The sequence below is a fragment of the Cupressus sempervirens genome, chromosome 5 (genome assembly GCF_028749045.1).
Source record: "Cupressus sempervirens isolate cs-2001-9-10 chromosome 5, ASM2874904v1, whole genome shotgun sequence".
Taxonomy (NCBI): Eukaryota; Viridiplantae; Streptophyta; class Pinopsida; order Cupressales; family Cupressaceae; genus Cupressus; species Cupressus sempervirens.
Window position 1 is genome coordinate 657,948,037 of NC_143122.1, and position 22,920 is coordinate 657,970,956.

At 35.6% G+C, this 22,920-nt stretch overlaps 1 protein-coding gene across 1 annotated transcript; it reads right to left on the minus strand.

The window, feature by feature from the left end:
- Positions 1-1,677: 1,677 nt before the first annotated feature.
- Positions 1,678-2,298, minus strand: LOC149557597 (putative germin-like protein 9-2). The gene has a single exon (XM_089830346.1). It carries the CDS (start codon positions 2,296-2,298, stop codon positions 1,678-1,680), a length of 621 nt encoding a protein of 206 aa, XP_089686472.1.
- Between the last annotated feature and the right edge of the window lie 20,622 nt (positions 2,299-22,920).

A 22,920-nucleotide genomic window follows, 5' to 3' on the forward strand; every position in this document is an offset into this window, starting at 1 on the left:
TACTTAATATCATGCCCTCAATATTTGATCATATTAGTTTCACTCTCAAAAAAATGAATCCTAGCTTAGAAACTTTAATTTCCTCTTTAATTGATCAAGGTAGTAAAGTTCATAAGAGTTGTCATATTATTAAGGAATATGTTTTATTATCCAGAAAGAAATCTAGTGTTCCTTCCAAAAGAGAATTAAAATGGTTTTATTATCAAAAAAATAGACATGTGTAGATGAATTGTATTCAACGGGATGAAGATCTCATCAACGGGAAGTTGAAGGAAAATATAGCTTTTGTTGAAATTGAAGGTGAGACACACTTTTTTGATTTTGCGGTACATAAAAATAATGATGATTGCGATAGCTCACCTCGAACTGATACAATATTTGTGCTTTAAAAAATAAAAAAGAGATTATAGGAGGTTGGAGGAATTGGACACACAAGGGCATATATCATCTCAAGCTAGCTTCTCGCTTAGAGATAATTATTGCATGAGAAGCACCTATTTGTGTCTTTGAAGAAAAAATGGGGATTGGATGCATGAGTGTCCTTCCAAGGAAAGAGGAGGAAGGACATATCATGTGCAATCATATTAGCGACTATTTCCCTATACTACACTAAAGAAGACATTAAACATAGTCCGAGGAGATGTAAAAAAATGGAAGAACTATGTCTCATTGTGCAATTGAGGTGGGAACAGTCATATTATGAGGACATCTTTAGGATTTTTAGTCTGAAGTTGTGGACATAAAATCTACTTTGATAAGCGAAGATTGGTGAAAGCATTTCGTCAAAGGCTAGAATGAAGAATATTGGTGAAGGAGTTTCATCAAAGTTTCCAAAAGCGTTGGAATAAAACCTTTACAACTTTCACTCATGTTGGACATATTACATTAATTAGGTTAGTTTCTAAGTTTATATTAAACAAATAAACAAATAAGTTAGCTATTTAGTTGTTGGGAAGTTATTCTGGTAAGTAGTTTTTTAAGGGAAAATAAAGCTATATAAAACTGGTTAGATATCAATGTGAATCATTCAGTTGTATCCAAATGTATCAAATGAAAATTTGAATCAATAAAATCAATCTTTTTATACTTTAGCACTTTCACAAAGAACTAGAGACAATGCAAACTTATTCTCTATATATTAGATGATATACATAATTGGATGATGTGACTAACCATGAGGCTCATGCATTATAACTTTAATATCAGTTGCCCCTATGTCATCCATGCATAATAGAGACCTTGCAATGTTTTGAGGATAGGAAGATCATCATCTGCATTCAAGATAGGACTTACTTTTTCGACTACTGAGGTCTCATATAGTTTTGGCCAATAATGAGGATGTTAAAAAACTACTAAGATGTCATTAAACTACTGCCAATTGGGAGTTCGAATTATGTCATCCCACTACAAGAAACCATGTCACGCTATTTTGACTTTTAATCAAATAGATGAAGAGAAACAATAAACACAAAGACAAAACTTCAATTGAGCAAAGTGGTTATGATGGACGTAGAAAACATAAGGAAACCGAAAATAGGGAGAACCATTACAATAAGGTATGATATTACAAAACAAAGGAATAAACCGAAAATAGGGAGAACCATTACAATAAGGTATGATATTACAAAACAAAGGAATAAATTAAGTATAAGGTGGGTCGTGGGGAAAATAAATCTTCTAGGCGAAGGGGGCCTTAAGCATGGCCAAGGTTTCAGGTGAGATCTTGAAAGACTTTTGTAGAACAACATCAGCAATTCCAGAGCCAAAGAGAGTGGAAGGAAGCAGAACAGTCCCCGGATTTGCACTACCAAAAGCAGAGATGGCAAGAACAGGTTTGTACATGTCAAGATTGATCTGGTAGTGCGTCATCTCCTTTGGAAACACAAACATATCCCCCGAATAGAGAGTCTTGTTGAACACCTTGTTCGTTGTGTCCACAAATGCCACTGTGAGTGATCCATCTAAAATGAGGTGCAATTCACTAGCCCGGGGATGATAGTGAGGAGGAACAACACTGTTCGCCCCCAATTCAAAGAAGGCGTAGGACACACCGAGACCCTTCAGCCCTGCAAATTCTTGCTGGCTCGCCCTGCTTAATTTGATGCTCCCGCTGGTAGTGGAATTAGAGCCAACTCCTCTAAATCCTGTAAATGTGAAGAACTGCTCGTTAATGGCTGCCCCACTTGAAAGATCAAAATCTGTAAGCAGATCAGGATCTTCACATTCAACTCTCACTCCCACCATCATCACCACAAATATTATTCCCGCTACCTTTTTGAAACCACTAAATGCTTCCATTTCTATAAATTTAGACCCTAACTCTTTCCACTTTGCAATGAAATTTCTTCGCTCAGAGAATACCAGCAAACAAAGGAAAGAGATTAGCTCAGTTTACGTGAGGGTGGTCCAAGCTTCTTTGAATTTCATTTTATAGAATTTGCACCGTCCTGTATGGCCGGCATTGAGACTTGTGGACACGAGAAATTCGATAAAATTTATGCTGCCGGCTCCATCATGCTAATTTCTAAGTGGGTGTTTTGTACTGCTGCCGGCTGGATGAAATAAGCGAATGTGTCATATAGTTTATAATTTCTACGCGAGTGTTTTGTAGTGCCGTCGCAGTGTTCGGTTTATTTTCAATCAACTAATCGACATCCAATTAGTCCCTGCGAAGATACAATCTCTCAATCAGTCCAAAAACTCATTCGAAGTGAACAGTATAGCTAATCCATGCGGAAAAGATATGATTTGTGATATTTATTGTTCTATGTTTTTTTCTTATGGAGGGTTCAAATCTGTGAGGCAATCTAATATAGGCAGGAAGCCTAGAAGCTACCACTCAGCGAACGTTTCCACAGAAATGTTTCACTCGTACCTGAAACCTCTTCACTCATTCCACCAAAATTACCTGGGACAGAATCCTGAGATTCTATGTTTTATGAATAGTACTTCATAAGAATCTATATCTTATGAGAATGACTGCATTCACTACTCCTTATATTAATGTGATGTTCTTACAGGCAAAGGCTTGGTTCTTCTCTAAGTGTTATATTCATTCTCATAACAAATGAATTCTTATGAACTATTACTAAATATGAATCAATAAGATCCACTCAAAAACAATATCTATTTGCAATAACAATATTTTTGACTTTCTCGTATTTTATTCATTATCCTATTTTAAAATTATTAAATTAAATTTAAGATATGATTATATTATTATATTTTAATTTTCTTTTAATTTTTTTCATTAGATTATTTACAAAATAAAAATATATATTACCATATTATTATTACTATTTAGCTATCTTAAATAAATCTATCTAAAGAATGTCCATAGATATCCGGTACAAAATGATTTGAAATTTAATTTAGTACACCTAAAACTATTTATATTTCTTTTATCTCCATTTATTTATTAACTTTAATTTAAAAAACTAATAATTTATTTGTTCAAATATTATAATTTTAACAAATATTTTATGTGTTGTTTATTAAATTATTTTAAAAGTATATTCTATTTATAATTAAATTAAAAAAATGGATGTGTATATGGTTGTCAAATTTAACCTAGAAAGATAAAAGTTAATAGTAGAATGCCTATTGACATTAATTATATGTCTACTCTCAATCTTTCATACTAATAATATTATTTATAATATATTATTATACTATTATTTAATAGAATATTAAAAATTGTATATTCATATTTATATGTTTATTAAGAAGATTAATATAATAATCTTCTATAAATAATATTAAAATTAAATATTAAATATATTTCTACTCATTTAATTATTCCAAAAATCTGAAGCTGAATGTTTCTAGTTTTTAGAATTGTTGGATGTATTTGAATTCATACTCACATACAATATCTTTTACATAACAATTTTTTTCCTTATTAAATTTCATATGAGTAATTATTTTTATTCAGTTTCTATAATATAAGAAACATTCTAAACAATTTATTTAATATATGCCATAAGCTCTTTAAATAGTTTGGTTAACTTGTCTTATATACAATATAAAGTTAGTGAATGTTTCATACTTAAGTGAGCATTGATACTTGTAAGTTATATACCACTCTTTAAATATACTATGTAAGTTATGGCACTCCATGATGGGTAATATTGGTAAAAATGGTCTCAAAAGCTTAAGAAATTAAAGTATAGTTTATGGCTTTTTCAATTGCTCTATTGATTTTAATTATCTGTGAATGTTATGTGTGTGGACAACATATAACATCTTTTAAATATGTAGGTACCAAATCTACACATTTTGGATGTAATTCATAGTGATACATTTGGTCTCGTGGATGTTAAGAAAAATATGAACAAAAAACTAAAGATTTGAAGAGAAACAATGGTGGTTAGTATTTATCTAGGGTCATTGATGGCTATTATAAGTATGTGAGAATTTTTAGCCAAGATATTACTTCACATGTATCACAAAAGAATTCTAGCAGATGAGTGGACAAATAGACTTTAATGTAGAGAACTATGGCTATGCTAAGTAGTGCAAAACTTTAACAACTTTTTGGAGTTAAAGTAGATCACATTGTAGCTTTTCTAGCTAAAAGATAACCTTCTTAAGCTCTTGTTGATAAAGCTCCCTTACAGGTAGAATACTACCACTTTCTCATTTTAGAGTTTCAGGCATGGAGACTTGTGTTCATGTTTCTAAAGGAAAATGTTTTAAGCTTGGTATCAATCCTAAAAAGTGCAACTTTATGAATTATTAGAAAAAAAACTTTAAAGATTGCAAGTTTTAGAATCTTATAACTTAAAAAAAAAATAGTTTAAGGATGTAACTCGAAAAGGAGCTAATGGAATGTTGCATGGAAAAGAACCTCATATTTAAAGAATGACAAAATAGTGCAATTTGATTTAAGTTTGAATCACATAAAAGTACAAAATTAGAAAAACCTCAATAATATGTACATGTAGAGAAACTTGTCAAACTAAAACTAAAACACTTTCTTACACTTGATTATCTTTTTTGTATTATATAATGATAAACCAAGATTAAAATTAGTGGAGGAACAAGTCACCTTAGGTCGATGTAATGTTGCTACAAATATGACAAACTATAACATTGTTTCTATATCTAGGTAATGATTAATTGATCCATCCTCTGCAATCTCTACCTATATGTTTAAAGTTATTGTACTTATAACACATAATCTCATTCATTATAACATTGGCTCCTGTAATAGGTCTATTAGTTGTAGGGTTAGTACCTCTAAACATTCTACTATTATCATTATTGAATTTAAGTTTCTTACATTCAATAGCTCTATGACCAAAACTATGACAATTATAATAATAACCATAAAGGGATTTATATGACTTACCTATATAGTCCCTCTTTATGTAACCAAATTCTTTTAAAATCCCCTAGGGGTTAATTTGGGTGGCCTAAGAGGGGGTTTGAATGAAGCCTCTTGGCTCACTTTTTGGCAACCTATTGGCCCTAAGGGCTTTGTTTGAAGCCCTAAGGCTTCATATAAATCCTCTCATGGAGGTTGGCACAAGGGGCTTGGAATGAAACTTAGGTTTTCGAATAAAGCCCCTAGGGCCACAATTTCAAACAAAGCCCTTTGGGCCTTCATTCAAAGCACGAGCTTCATTCAAAGCACGAGCTTCATTCAAAGCATAGGCTTCATTAAAAGCCCTTAAAAGATGATTTTCCCACTTTTCATCTAATTTCTTCATGATTAAAAGTGAGAACCATTATTATGGCTTTACCTTGAACAAAATAATTCCTTAACATAAAATACTTGATTCCTTGTCTTTGTCATGTTATGTTAGCATAATCTGTAGCTAGAAAAACTACAATAACTTTTTTTGAATCATTCCTACAACCTTACACACATACCTATGGTATCTTGACATATCATACTTGTTGTATCTGAGAGAAAACATTCCAATAGTGCCTTTGTGAACTGCACTAATCAAAATAGTGCTTGTGTTGGTAGATAAACTCTATTCATGATACTTAGACAATTTTCTAAGTCCTATCAAAACTTCATTTCCATGATTTTCTCACTTAGTCCTAAAAATATGTTGCCATAAATGGCAACCTTATATCACCTACCCTAGCCAAATTTCCAACATCTTCCAATGTAAAGGTGGATGAATTATCAACTAAGAACAAGGAAGGTAGCAAGAAAGAACCAAAAGACTACAAGTAGTTTGAATACATTTCACTAACTAATATAGTGGAGAGAGTACAAGGAGAGGAGGAACCTTTACAAGAAGATACACTAGCTCAAACAAAAGAAGCTCAACATGAAGAACAAAGAAAATAAGGCCCAAAAGGGAAACAAGTGCTAGAGAAGTATATAAGGAGGCACAACCCAACTAATCAAATCATTGAAGACAAAGATGTTGGAGTGATTACTAGGAGAAAGGTGAGAGAGAAAATATGTTTTCTCTCATACATGAAGCCCAAAGCTACAAGGGAAGCTTTGACATGAAATTTCATATTGCTATTGATCAAGAATTGATGGTGTGACTTCATGGGAGGTGAGTTTGAATTATGGTGTATTAATTTTTTGATTTGAATGAGATATTAATACTAGTTTTTATTTTCTGCATGTTATTGTATTGGAAGTTGAGTAGTTGTACATTGTCTATTTAGAAAGTTAATAATTATCAGACTGCTTTGTCTATTTATCTAGACAAATACCCTCTACAACTATTGAAATTTGAATATAATTTTTTATTCTTGTTTTCTTATGTTGAATAAGAAGTAATTTGAGTTATTAAGAACAACATATTATTTGTTTGATATGAAGTATGCAATGAATAAACTTTGTTTCATATTTTTATCAATTTTAATAAATCAATGATGCATACAAAGTAAATTGAAAATAATTTATTATGTTACTAAATAAACAAAATTAATTAAATCATTATATTTTATCATCCAATCAATAGATAATATTACTTACTATTATTACAAGTTAAAGGAAATGTCAACTTTCAAATCTCCTCCCCTATTTCCTCTATAGTAATTAATAATCCATAATCCCATTCTTTTGTCATCTTCTAAATCAACTAATTGTGTACCTAAACAATCATCTGTCAAGTAAACTAAACCACCATTAACTCCAACCGATATACTTAAAGTGAACCCATTAGACTTTGACATTGCCAAAATAGGATGAGATTATAAGTCCCAAATGCCTTATTTTAATGTTGAAAATGTAATTGATAATTGTCAATACACTAATACATTTAGGCCCTAATTATGATAGAAAGCAATCATAATTGCAATAGCCACCTATCGTTTAAGTGATAGTACCACAAATTAGCTCCCATCAAATGGGCATCAGACTTTTGGTATCGCAAATTGCAATGGAAAGGGTGTCCATCACAATTGTGATGGATGATACTATCATAACTTGGAATAAGGCAAAGGAAAGAGTCCATCTTCATGTCATCCAAATTACAATAGTAAATCATCACAATTGTGATGGCTAAAGCTTTTAGCTCATCATCGCAATTGAGATGACTATGCTATAGACTTGATGGCTATCTGTTGGAGCAAGCCATCACAAGTGTGATGGTTATGTGATAGAAGTTTTGTGGGAGTGATGGCTATCTGTTGGAGTAGGTCATCGTGAGTGTGACTAGTATGTGACAATAATGTGGTGGGAGTAGTGACTATCCATCGAAACAAGTTGTCACAATTATGACGACTTGAAAAATTATTAAAAATAATTACCCACCATTGCAGCATGGAACAAGCCAATACTCAAAATGTCCCTGGGGATAAGTCATCATTGTGAACTTGTTCATCCCAACTTTCAAAAAACATTTAAGAGTAGAAACTTGTAGGGTCCCTAATTCCTAGATCATTAATTACACGTAGTTATGACACTTTGATAGTTGGGAAACTTGGATTCAAAGTAAAATTATCTCCATCTTAGTTCCAAGTGCACTTGTTCTTACATATTCTCCCCTGGACTTCCTTTATTAGATTAGATCTTTCATTAGCATTTAATTTCCAAATCATAACGACAAAGAATATAAACCCTAAAAGAATAGATCTTGTATTGGCACCCTTACTCCTTACTGCTATGGTTGTGCTAATCAGATTCTCTTTGTGGTGGTTTTGTATTCCAATGTCTATCATGAATTGGGCAAGCATTTATAATTTTTACCATTTCATACATGACATTTTTGGTGAACCCAACTTATGATAGCATAGACTATCACAAAAGGAGACATAACAAGAGAGCTAGGGAAAGTTCCTAATTTTGTTCTCAAAGGATTGACACTCATAGAATATATTGGGAAAGTCAAGATACATGAGTCTCTGAGTAAGATATTGCTTGTAAATTTGGAGGCCATATCCTCTTTCATATTAATATAAAAATCTAGGGTTGTATCCTAATCTTCCAGCTTTAACACTGCAATTTTTTTATACAAAAAAAATCTAATCCAAAAATTACCAATTTAGACATATGTCCCTTATGTATTCAACCCTCATAGCATCCTTCACCTATAACATTTGGAATGTTAGACTACAAGTGTTCCTTGTTGTGAGATTGCATGGAGATCTTTTACTAGTCAAGAGTTTTATTCTCCAATGTATAAGATGATAACAAACTTATATTGGATTGAGACTTGGGCTCATCCACATGCTTAACTAAGATAGATGAGACCTTTAGTGTTAGTTAATTGATTAATAAGAGCTTGGTCTAGTTGAGAAGGTAACTAAATAAGGTATAGGCTTCTTAGAAGAAACTTGTGTTGAAAATTTTCAATCAATGTTGTTCCATTATTGCTCCTTTCCTAACAATAGTGAGGAAGAATTTGGAGAGAGCATAGATTTTGGACAAACCATGATGATTGTCCCTTCATCATGTGGATTGGAGCTTAACATATAAAGAAAGTGTTTGACAATTTGATGCAAAAGAACATGTTTATCAAAATAATGACCACCCTCTTTAATGCCAATAGTTTTTTAAAAAAACCATTGTTAAGTCAACCTTAATATAAACCCTTCCGAGTTCAAGAAAAGTAAAATTTATATTTCTTCAATAAACCATACAACCAAGGGATTTAAATAACTAGCCTATGATAGCCTAACAAAGGATATGAATATATGGAAACTTCATCCATACCTAGACATTTAAATAGCTATGTATAGTTAGAAGCTAAAATAACTAAAGTCTAACATGAAAAGTCATAACTTTAAAGTGTATATTCTCAATTTTTGACAAACCACTGCAACACAAAAGAATTTTTTCACATTGGAAATTAGAAAAAGAAGACAAACGAATTTGTTTTTTTTGTTTATGATGCCAATAATTTTCATGCGCTGAAGCTCTTTATTACACTAAAATCCAAACTCTATGAATGCACTTAGATGGGCTATGCCTAGCATAAATTATAAGATCCTACAAAAGTACAATTTTCATGCTACTAGCAGATAGATCAATTGCATCTAAAAGACTAAAACTAAAAGCATTGGTAGGTGGCTTCAAAGAAATTCCATCCTTCCCTCATGATATATTAAACACATATTTTCAGTTTCCTTGGGTGTAATTCTTCTCTCTAGCATCTATATTAAATGTTAGACATTATTGTAGCCAACAAGAATGGCTAGGCCACTCAATGGAAAAGAACAAAATGAATAGTTAATGTGACATTAATAAACTATAATAATGAATCAATTCTCAAGCAAATTCAACCAATATTAGTTCACAAGGTTAGCTTGCAAATTCAATAGATATGCATGATATGTGATGCATTCATTTTAATCTTGAAACCAAGATTTGGTAAATGAAAAATGTAATGTCCTGTTTTAGGGCATTAGATTTTAAATCTTAAATGTGCATATATTTTATATTTTTCTTCTTGATGATCCCCTTTACCAACATTTTTATTCCCTCTTCATATATTTCAATGGTGAGAGTTGTATCTTTTTATAATATAATAGTTATATTAACATATTTTATATTAACATCTAGATTATGCTATATAAGTTCAATTATACATAACATATATTATATCTATAGTGATATCATTATTCTTAATAATATTAGTGATATAAATATTATTTATTTATATCATAATATGGATATATATATAATTAATATCCAAAAATATATTATTTAATATCTAATTAGTATATGGGTATGTGCAGGATCATGGTGTGCCAAAAAGTGGCGATGTGAAAAAAATAGAGTTTGAAAATGTCTAAAAGCGCTTCAAAATCTGCTCTAACTTTTTTTCACCTATCCAGGTACCAAACCTGGAAAGCAAGGCTCGACCCTTATCAGATATTCGATTTGATATTCGATACTCGATATTATATCGGATATTCGATACATTTTCGAATACCCGATTACTTAAAAATATATAGTATGAAATATATACAAAGTAATATGAAATAATAAATTAGTTATTACATTATATAATTATACAATAATAAATATATATTATATTATTTATGAAGATTAATATTTTTATATTTCGAAAATCATACTATAATATAATACATTAGTAATATGTTATTTTTGACCTGTGAGGTGTTTAAAAAAAGACAACCCACGGGTTGACATGTTGATCTTTTTTTTTTTTTTTTTAATAACACTGTCACTTTTTGGGTATCCGACAATGTATTATTATATTATGAGCTCTGAATTTCCAAAATATATGAGTTATGAGTTATGTATTACCTTATAATGCATTATTATATTATGTTATTATTAAATATAATAATATATGTTATTATTATTATAATCTATAAATATTATATATATATGAAATTATTATATTATTATTATGACCTATGTTAACTATTAATATATAATAATATATTATGTTATTATTATTATTGTTATTATAATCTATAAATATAATATGGTTTTTTCGCTCTGCTAGGGTTTCTTGCTTCATGCGAACTTTTAATTTTTTGTATATGGCTTTTTGTTTGATATAATGGCTCTGGCTAGTGGTGAACCAGTTATTTTTGGTGTTTACGCCACTGCTTCAGTCTGCCATGGCACCTTCATAGAACAAATGTCCACTTAAGTTTGTCCCAAAGGTTTTTCACGAGGTAATCCTGACATTATCCTTCCTTTGCAAGAATTTGATGCTGCATGTGATTGGTTAGAACAGCACACCTTGATAAGTTATTTTGTGGATAGGAATCCCCCTAAAGCTATGCTTCAAGAATGGGTTAACAAGAGCTGGACTCCTCATGGAGTCCGCCTTGATGCTGTGCAAAACCTTACCAAAGGTTTTTTTATTTCACTTCACTAACCCGTCGGAAGAAGACACAATCTTTAACAATAGACCATGGTCTGTGCGTTCTTCTTTGCTTGTTTTTCAAAAATGGTCACGAGACTTTATAGTCTTGGATGATAAAAAGCTTAGGGTTCCTATATGGGTCGAGTTCCTAGGTTTACCCCTGCCATGCTAGCCTTTTATTGAGTCCATTGCCAAAGCCCTTAGCAAATTTCTCACTAAGGAGCCTAAGAAATTTTTTAATGCTCGCCCGCAATGACACATTTGCATAGAGGTGGATCTTTCCAAGGATCTCAAGGATTCTATGGAAATTTAGATTGGGACTAAAACTTTCTCTCAGAAGGTGCTTTACTTGAACCTCCCCAACACCTGTCATAGGTACTAGTCAGCAGAACACAAGATCAAGAACTACCTTCTGGCTATGCCTAGGGTCAAGCCCACGCCTAAAGAGGCGCTTGTCAAACAAGCCGAAGGGAAAAAAGAAGAATGGCTTACTGTTGGGCATAAGGGCAAGGGTCCCTTGAATCCCTTGCCCCCCAGGTAGTCCTATGCTATGGTTTCCATGGTTCCTCCTATCCCTACAGGAGTGTCAATTTCGACCAGCATAAGAATGCAAGCGGTGGAAAAAGGAACTACTCTTGGAGTTTTGCAAGTTTCACACACTGTTAACATATAGGGGATTAAAGTAGCCACCAGGGCTTTTGCCTTGGTTGGGTTGAGTAATCCTCTTGCTACTTCTTCAATAGCACCACCAGTGACATGGTGTTCTCACAATCCTCCTAGATGTGCAGAGATACCAGAGGTGAAACGTCAAGCTGTAAGTCTAGAGGATTTTCCTTTTGACTTCAACCATGTTTCTACCTTCTTGCAGAATAGCTACTCCTCTTTGGAGGATGAAGATGATATGGAAAAGTTCTCATGAAATTCTTATCATGGAATGTTCGAGGTCTCACAGACCTCCCTAGAAAGTACTATGTTTGAGATGTCCGTCATAGACTTGGTAATTTAGATTTTCTCTTTATGTAAGAAGTTAAAATTTATAGTTTCATGCTTTCTTTGGTATGCCGTGTAATTTGGTAGAATGGCATGATGTTTTCTTCCTAGAACGAAGCTGGCTGAGGTGGTGTAGTTACTCTCCTATCACCTCGCCTTCATTCTACTATTATTTTGCACGGTTTTGACCCCATGCATAGAATTATTTGGCTTTTTCTTTCCAATAACAATCATTCTTTTGAAGTCATTAATGTTTATGGTTCCAATGATGCTATGGAAAGATCCCAGATGTCGGCTTGGCTAGCTGACAACCTACCTCCAACTACTTGAGTTATGTGTGGGGACTTTAATATGGTTGAAGTGACCTCTGAGAAAGATGACATTCTACCTTTTCATTGGATAGTTGGGGAAAGACAAGCCTAGTATTACATGCACAATAAATTGGGCCTTTTTGATCCCAATACCAATTACCGCTAGGATAGTTGGGTTTGGCTCACTTGGTCCAACTTTTGAGCTGGCTCTAACTGCATATTAAAATGCCTTGATCGTGCTATGATCACTGCGCAATCTTTTTTCTCTTTTTCTAAGGATTGAGATTTGCCTATCATTCCCCTACTAGATGTGATGTTATCTGACCACTACCCCATTTATTTTGTTATTTCTTGGTAAACAGCTATCCCAAAGGTGGCCAAATCTTAGTTCTTCCTCAATATGTCTACGTTGATGCATGCTTCCACCATTTCGCACATCCTACACGTCTGGAACTTGGAGCCATGTCTGCATTCTCAAAGGGGATGGATTCAATGGTGGGATGATGCCATTACCAGAACTGCTCAGTTCCTATGCATTTATGGGCAACAATTGGCTATGTTCTATAAATGGTCATATGAAGCCAACACGCTTGCCCTCAAAAAAGCCTCTAAGGCCCTCACCCTCAATCCCTTTGATGTGGACTTACAAATTCAGCTTGCCAAGCTTCACCATGACAAACAAATTGATAATAATTATGTTGTGTAGGGAGTCCAAATCAAAGCCTATCTCCACTAGTTGGAGGTTGGTGACAAAGCCTAGAATGAGTTTTTTTAGGCTCTTTGTGCTTGTCATACCAATGTTGGGATTAAAAAAATCAAACAAGGAAATGTTGTTCTATCTAGTCTCCCCGCCATCCTACAAGCATTTGTTCATCACTATGAGAATGTGTTTGTTTCACAAGGAAATTCAGTTTCTTAGGAGGAAGCTCTTAGAAAGTGTATTTCTATTACCCCAAACCATCTAGTAGTTGAGCAACACACTTTCTATATGAGCAACTTCTTTCCCTCCGAGACCTTAAAGAGGTGGTCTACTCCATGGTCGATGACAAGTCCCCTAGGTGTGATGGGTTTCCTTGTGAATTCTACAAACACCTCTAGGAGCATATAGGTCTTGATTTGCACAAAGTTTATCTTGAAGCCTATCACTCTAAAAGCTTAGGACGCATTATAAACAAAGTAAATATCAAATTCATACCTAAAGCTGGTGATCCAAAGGACATATGTAATTAGAGATCCATTACCCTTCTGAATGTTTCATATAAGATCATTGCCAAGGCATTCTATCTCAAAATCAGGCACATGTTGCCCGTAATTGTGCGACTACAGCAAACTGGATTCATCAAGTCCAGGTATATTCTTGACAACATCATTGCTATTTGGAAGGGAATAGAATGGGCTTGTAAGTCCAATCAGAAGGCCATATTTTTAAAGATAGATTTTTGTAAAGCCTATGATCACATTGAATGGTCCTTCATCTTGGCTATGCTCCAGGCTTTGGGTTTTGGGCCCAACTTCCTCTAGTTCATGGAGATGCTCTTTGGGGATGATAATGCTTGCATTACCATCAAAAATTCACAATCTAAGGTTGTTGGACTTTTGCATTCCATCAGAAAAGGTTGTTCGTTAGCTCCTGTGCTTTATGTCCTTGCTGCAAAAGGTTTTGGATATTTACTTACACATTATGTGTCCTTGGGACTAGTTCATGGCATTTCCTTGCATGAATCATCCTCAATAGACACTTTGCTGATGATTCTTTTCTCACTCTTTTAGAGGATGAAGAAAAAATAAATAATGCTTTAACTTGCCTGGAAACATCTAATTCTGCCATTCAATGGCATAAAATGCTCTGCTTTTGCTAGTCACTTTTGCCAGCTCCACCTTGGCTCAGCTAGTTTGAGTTGAAATGGGTTGCTCACAGAGAAATTTTCCACTTTCTTGGCATTCCTTTTGTATTCTAGGCATTGCCTGTGGAACTTTGGAATGTTGTACTAGCCAAGATTAGCAAAAAGCTTGACTATTGGATCACAAAGATGCTCCCCCTCACGAGAAAATTCCAAATTTTCTCTAAGATTCTTGTGGCCACTCATGTGTAATACTCCTCCTACTAGGCTCCATCCAAAGCTTCTTACATGAAGCTGGAAAGATTTCTCAGGGATTTTCTATGGGCCTCTAGTTCTGATCACCATGGCTTTCATAGAGTGGCCTAGGATTTTGGTTGTCTCCCAAAAGAGTCTGGTGGTCTTGGCTTTCTTTCTAGTCAGAGACAAGGTCTTAATCTTTGTGCAAAATGGATTATTAGGGCTATCTCAGGAGATGAAGCTTGGAAGATTCTGGTTTGACACTACATTTCTTCTAGTTTTCCTGTCAACAGGCCTGCTTGGAAGGGGATTGGTTTCCAAACCCTTCTCATTATACCTAAGCTTGTGGTTATTTAGGGCTCCTTCATCATCTAGAGCATCTAGAAAGCTTGGGAGGCTATTAAGCCTTGGCTTTGATGGGCTAGAGATGAATTCTGCAATGGCCTCTCCTTGAATTAGCATAACATTTGGTGGTCCCCCTTGTTTGCCATTCAGGATACTCCCCTCACCAAGACTCAAGGGGCTAGTGCTCTGTGTTTTTTCAAACGTGGAATTAGAACTCCTAAGGACCTCTTTTCATGGGTCACCATGAGTTTCACAACTTGGGAAGATATGCAAGTATAGTACCGCCTTGTCCATTTAGAGCGGAAAACTTTTGACCTTCTTCTTTCTTCCATCCCTATTCACTTAGTTCATAAAGTGGGGATTCAGCTTGTTTGCCCTTGGTGGCTTGATTGGATGTGGTATCTTGCCACTCCTTTTTCTAATTACAAGCCAAGTTTTGGTTACATATGGCTTTCACCTCATCTTCCCATGGTGGATACAGTAAACCATAGATGGCATTTGCAATCTTCTCTTTCTCAATGGAGAAAATGCTTTGACACCATATGGAATGCTATAACTGAAACCAAGATTGCGCATTTTGCTTGGTGCTTGGCCTTCCAAGGTCTTTTTCGAGGGCCTCAGCTCAAACACATTGGATTTCCTGATCCCAGATGCCCCTTTTTGTGGAAAACCAGAGTCTTTCTTGCATATTTCTTGGTTCTGCAAGTGTGCTCAGAATTATTGGCACTAGATTCATGATTTTTTCAAGCCATTCAGACTTGAGTCTTTCTTTTGGGATATGATTTTATTGGGTGACTCTCCCAGATTTCCTTGGAAGTTCACCCAAATTTGGCATACCTTCAGGTTGAAGATCCTATTTTCTCTATGGAAAGATAGGAATGTTGTTTTTTTCACACACAGTTTTTTGGATGTTAACATTGCTATGTATACTAAGGCATGCATCTGTAATAATGTAATTATGTAGACTCAAGTGCAAGCTAATAAAGTTGCACTCAAAGTTTCTCACCAGCAGGAGCTACTCAATCACTAGGACAATGCTCCTTATACTGTCACCAGAGTTCCTCTTGATGCCTCAGCGGAGACCTCGATGCCTTGCGGCCATAGTCCTCAGTGCCACTCCTCTGACTGCCAATCATACACCCTGCACTCCCAGGCTCCTTGCCTCCACTCTCTCAATAGTAGTGATGGTGGATGGAGGCTCTGCTCAGCTTCCCCACCCCATGGTGGTATTGGTTGGTCCTCGACTCCTCCTCCTGGTTCTTATCATGTGCACTTTGGGAAGTGGCCTTGCCTGGATTTGGCAATTTCTCCTCTACGGCCAGAGCTTAAAGATGTAGAGGCTACTTGTGTTACTAGTGTTGTTGATGATGGTTGGATTTTTCCCAACCCACCCCCCAATTCTAAAGATGATTGGGGTTTTCAAGATGAAGATGATCCACCACCCTCAGCTAGCACTACTTTGGCAGCTTGAAGTTGCTTTATATGTTTTTTTCTGATGAATAGTTACTATTTTTGGTTGCGGCCATGTTTTTAGTTTGGCTTTAGCCATGTGATCTCTTTCGTGGTGTGATCTTGTATCTCCTAACCCCTTTTTTGTGAATTTTAAACTAAGTATATTTTATTAATAGAAAAAGTCACTATTCATAAAAAAAAAAAAACAAATTTAATATATATATATGAAATTATTATATTATATTATTATTGTTATTATCATCTATAAATTATAAATTATAATATATTATTATTATGACCTATGTTATTAATATATAATAAAATATTATGTTATTATTATTATTATAATCTACAAATATAATATATATTAATATATATATGATTATTATATTATATTATTATTATTTTTACAATATTATTGTATTTTTACTATATTATTTTTATTTGTTAGTATATCAACATATAATATTTTTGTTATTATTATTAGAATCATTTATATGGGTCAAAAGGGGCCATAGCATTACCTATGACCCCTTTTGACACATTCCATGACGACATATGCCTCTAGGGGTCCTAAGACATCTAGGGACATATTATAATCATTTATATGGGTCGAAAGGGGCCAAAGGATGACCTATGACCCCTTTCAACACATTCTATGATGACATGTCTCTATGGGTCCTAGACCCCTAGGGACATATTAGAATCATTTATATGGGTCAAAAGGGGCCATAGGATGACCTATTACCCCTTTCGACACATTCCATGATGACATATGTCTATAGGGGTCTTAGGACCCCTAGGGACATATTAGAATCATTTATATGGGTCAAAAGAGGCAATAGGATGAACTATGACCCCTTTTGACACATTTTATTACAGCATATGTCCCTAGGGGTCTTAGGACCCCTAGGGACAATCGTTTATATGGGTCAAAAGGGGCCATAGGATGACTTATGACCCCATTCGACACATTTTATTATAACATATGTTGCTAGGGGTCCTACGAGCACTAGCAACATATTACAATCATTTATATGGGTTGAAAGGGGCCATAAGATGACCTATGACCCCTTTTGACACATTCCATGATGACATATGTCTCTAGGAGTACTAGAAACCCTAGGGATATATTAGAATTGTTTATATGGGTCAAAAAGGGCCATAAGATGATGTATGATCCCTTTCAACACATTCCATGATGACATATGTCTTTAGGGATCCTAGGACCCCTAAGGACATATTAGAATTGTTTATATGGGTCGAAAGGGGCCATAGGATGACCTATGACCCCTTTTGACAAATTTCATGATGACATATGTCTCTAGGGGTCTTAGGAACCCTAAGAACATATTAGAATCATTTATATGGGTCGAAAGATGCAATAGGATGACCTATGACCCCTTTTGACACATTTTATTTCAACATATGTCCCTAGGGGTCCTAGGATCTCTAGGGACATATTACAATCATTTATATGGGTCAAAAGGGGCCATATGATGACCTATGACCCCATTCGACACACTTTATTACAAAATATGTTGCTAGGGATCCTAGGACCACTAAGGACATATTACAGTCATTTATATGTGTCGAGAGGGTCCATAGGATGACCTATGACCCCTTTTGACACATTCCATAATGACATATGTCTCTAGGGGTACTATGACCCCTAAGAATATATTAAAATTGTTTATATGGGTCGAAAGGTGCCATAGGATGACCTATGACACCTTTTGAAACATTACATGATGACATATGTCTCTAGGGGTCCTAAGATTCCTAGGGACTTATTAGAATTATTTATACGGGTCAAGAGGGGCCATAGGATGACCTATGACCCCTTTAGACACATTCTATGATAACATATGTCTCTATGGATCCTAGGAACCCTAGGGACATATTAGAATCATTTATATGGGTCGAAAGGGGCCATAGGATGCCCTATGACCCCTTTCGACACATTTTATTATAATATATGTATCTAGGAGTCCTAGGACCCCTAGAGATATATTAGAATTGTTTATATGGTCAAAAGAGGCCATAAGATGACCTATGAAACCTTTTGATACATTTTATGATGACATATGTCTCTAAGAATCTGAAGACCCCTAAGGACATATTATAATCATTTATATGGGTTGAAAGGAGTCATAAGATGACCTATGACCCCTTTCAACATAGTCCACGGTGACATATATCTCTAGGGGTTATAAGACCCCTAAGAATATATTAAAATCATTTATATGGCTTGAAAGGGGCCATAGGATGACCTATGACCCCTGTCGACACATTCCATGATGACATATGTCTCTAGGGGTCCTAAGACCCCTAAAGACATTAGAATCATTTGTATGGGTCAAAAGGGCCCATAGGATGACCTATGATCCTTGTCGACACATTTTATTACAACATGTGTTTCTAGCGGTTCTAGGACCCCTATGGACATATTAGAATCATTTATATAGGTCAAAGGGGGCTATAGGATGACCTATGACTCATTTCCACACATTTGATGATGAAATATGTCGCTAGGGGTCCTAAGACCCCTGGGGACATATTATAATAATTTATATCAGTAAAAAAGGGGCCATAGGATGACCTATGACCCCTTTCGACACATTCCATGATGACATATGTCTCCATGGGCTCTATGACTTGTAAGGACATATTATAATCATTTATATGGGTCCAAAAGAGTCATAGGATGACCTATTACCCCTTTGAACACATTCCATGATGAAATATGTTTGTAGGGGTCCTAGGACCCCTAGGGACATATTATAATCATTTATATAGGTTGAAAGGGGCCATAGGATGACCTATGACCCCTTTCGACCCATTTTATTACAACATATATCATTAGGGGTCTTAGGACCCCTAGGGACATATCAGAATCATTTATATGGGTTGAAAGGGGCCATAGGATGACCTATGACCCCTTTTGACACATTTCATGATGACATATGTCTCTAGGGGACATAAGACCCCTAGGGACATATTAGAATCATTTATATGGGTTGAAAGGGGCCATAGGATGACCTATGACTCCTTTCGACACATTCCATGATGACATATGTCTCCAGTGGTCTTAGGACACCTAGGGACACATTAGAATCATTTATATGGGTCAAAAGGGGCCATAGGATGACCTATGACCCCTTTCGACACATGTTATTACAACATATGTGTCTAGGGCTCCTAGGACCCCTAGGGACATATTAGAATCGTTTATATGGGTCAAAAAGGGCCATAGAATGACCTATGATGCTTTTTGACACATTCCATAAGACATATGTCTCTAAGACCCCTAGGGACATATTATAATTTTTTATATGGGTCAAAAGGGATCATAGGATGACCCTTTACAACACATTTCATGATGATATATCTCGCTAGGGGTCCTAGGACCCTTAGAGAAATATTAGAATCATTTGTATGGGTCGAAAGGGGCCATAGGATGACCTATGACCCCTTTTGATACATTTCATAATGATATTTGTCTTTAGGAATCCTAGCACCTCTAGTGACATATTAGAATCATTTATATGGGTTGAAAGGGGTCATAGGATGACCTATGACCCCTGTCGACACATTCCATGATGAAATATGTCACTAGGGGTCCTAGGACCCCTTGGGACATATAAGAATCATTTATATGTGTCGAAAATGGCCATATGATGACTTATGACCCCTTTAGACACATATATCTCTAGGGATTGTAGGACCTCTAGGGACATATTAGAATCATTTATATGGATCAAAAGGGGACATAGGATGACCTATGATCCCTTGTGACACATTTTATTACAACATATCTCTAGAGGTTGTAGGACCCCTAGGGACATATTAGAATCGTTTATATTGGTCGAAAGGGGCCATAGAATGACCTATGACCCATTTCAACACATTCTGTGATCACATATGTCTCTAGGGGTTGTAGGACCCCTAAGGACATATTATGATCATTTATATTGGTCGAAAGGGGTCATAGGATGACCTATGACACCTTTTGACACATTTCATGATGAGATATGTCGCTAGGGGTCTTAGGACTGCTAGGGACATATTATAATCATTTATATGGGTCGACCCTTTCGAAACATTCCATGATGACATATGTCTGTAGGGTCCTATGACCCCTAGGGACATATTAGAATTGTTTATATGGGTCAAAAGTGGTCATAACATGACCTATGACCCTTTTCGATACATTCCATGATGACATTTGTCTCTAGGGGTCCTAGGACCCCTATGGACATATTAGAATCATTTATATGAGTTGAGAGGGGTCATACGATGACCCATAACCCTTTTTGACTCATTTTATTTCAACATTTGTCACTAGGGCTCTTAGGATACCTAGCGATGTATTATAATCATTTATATGGGTCTAAAGGGGCCATAGGAGGACTTGTGACCCCTTTCAACACATTTTATGACCGTGTATGTCTCTAGGGGTTATAGGATGCCTAGGGAGATATTATAATCATTTATATGGGTCAAAAGGGGCCATAGGATGACCTGTGAGCCTTTTTGACACATTCCATGATGACATATGTTGCTTGGGGTCCTAGGACCCCTAGGGATATATTAGAATCATTTATATGGGTCGAAAAGGGCCATAGGATGACCTATGATGCCTTCTGACATATTTTATTACAACATATGTGGCTACAGGTCCTAGGACCCCTAAAGACATATTACAATCATTTATATGGGTCGAAAGGGGCCATAGGATGACCCCTTTTAATACATTCCATGACAATATATGTTGCTAGGGGTCCTATGACCCCTAGGGACATATTATAATTATTTATATGGGTTGGAAGGGGCAAGAGGATGACCTATGATGCCTTTAGACACATTCCATGATGACATGTCTCTAGGGTCCTAAGACCTGTAGGGACATATTAGAATTATTTATATGGGTCGAAAGGGGCCATAGGATTATGTATGACCCCTTTTGACACATTCCATGATGACATATGTCGCTAGGTGTCCTAGGACCCCTAGGCACATATTAGAATCATTTATATGGTTTGAAAGGGGCCATAGGATGACCTATGACCCCTTTCGACACATTTCATGATGACATATGTCTCTAGGTGTCCTAGGACCCCTAGGGACATATTATAATTGTTTATATGGGTCAAAAGGGGCCATAGGATGACCTATGACCCCTTTCCACACATTCCATGACAACATATGTCTCTGACCCCTAGTGACATATTATAATGATTTATATGGGTTGAAAGGTGCCATAGGATGACCCATGACCCCTTTTAGAACATTTCATGTCAACATATGTCTTTAGGGGTCCTAGGACCCCTAGGGACATATTATAATCATTTATATGGGTTGAAAGGGGCCATAGGATGACCTATAACCCCTTTCAACATATTCCATGATGACATATGTCACTAGGAGTCCTAAGACCCTTAGATTAATATTATAATGATTTATATGGGTCGAAAGGGGTCATAGGATGATCTATGATCTTATGACCCCTTTCGACACATTTTATTACCACATATGTTGGTAGGGGTCCTAGAACCCCTAAGGAAATATTACAATCATTTATATGGGTCGAAAGGGGCCATAAGATGACCTATGACCCCTTTCGACACATTTCATAATAACATGTCTCTCGGGGTCCTAGGACACTTAGGGACATATTATAATATTTTATATGGGTCGAAAGGGGCCATAGGATGACCTGTGACCCCTTTCAACACATTCAATGATGACATATGTGGCTAGGGGTCCTAGGACCCCTAGAGATATTTTAAAATTATTTATGTGGGTCGAAAGGGGCCATAGGATGACCTATGAACCCTTTTGATACATTTTATTTCAACATATATCACTAGGGGTTCTAGGACCCCTAGGGACATATTACATTTGTTTATATGGATCGAAAAGGCCATAGAATGACCTATGACCCCTTTCAACACATTTTATTACAACATATGTCACTAGGGGTCCTAGGACTACTAGGGACATATTACAATCATTCATATGTGTCGAAAGGGGCCATAGGTTGACCTATTACCCCTTTTGACACATTTTATTACATATGTCACTAGGAGTCCTAAGATCCTCAGGGACATATTACAATCGTTTATATGGGTCGAAAGGGGTCATAGGTGCCATAGGATGACCTATGACCCCTTTTGACACATTTTATTACAAGATATGTCCTTAGGGGTCCTAGGACCCCAAGAGACTTATTACAATTGTTTATATGGGTCAAAGGGGCCATAGGATGACCTATGACCCCTTGTGACACATTTTATTACAACATATGTCTGTAGGGGTCTTAGGACCCCTAGAGACATATTAGAATCATTTATATTGGTTGAAAGGAGCCATAGGATGACCTATGACCCCTTTTTACACATTCCATGATGACATATGTCTCTAGGGGTCCTAGGAGTGTAGTGCCTGCCCCTAGTTTACATTTTTTCGAGC

What these genes read in the sequence shown, in the direction of transcription:
- LOC149557597 (XM_089830346.1), bottom strand. Translation starts at nt 2,298, where the DNA reads ATGGAAGCATTTAGTGGTTTCAAAAAGGTAGCGGGAATAATATTTGTG.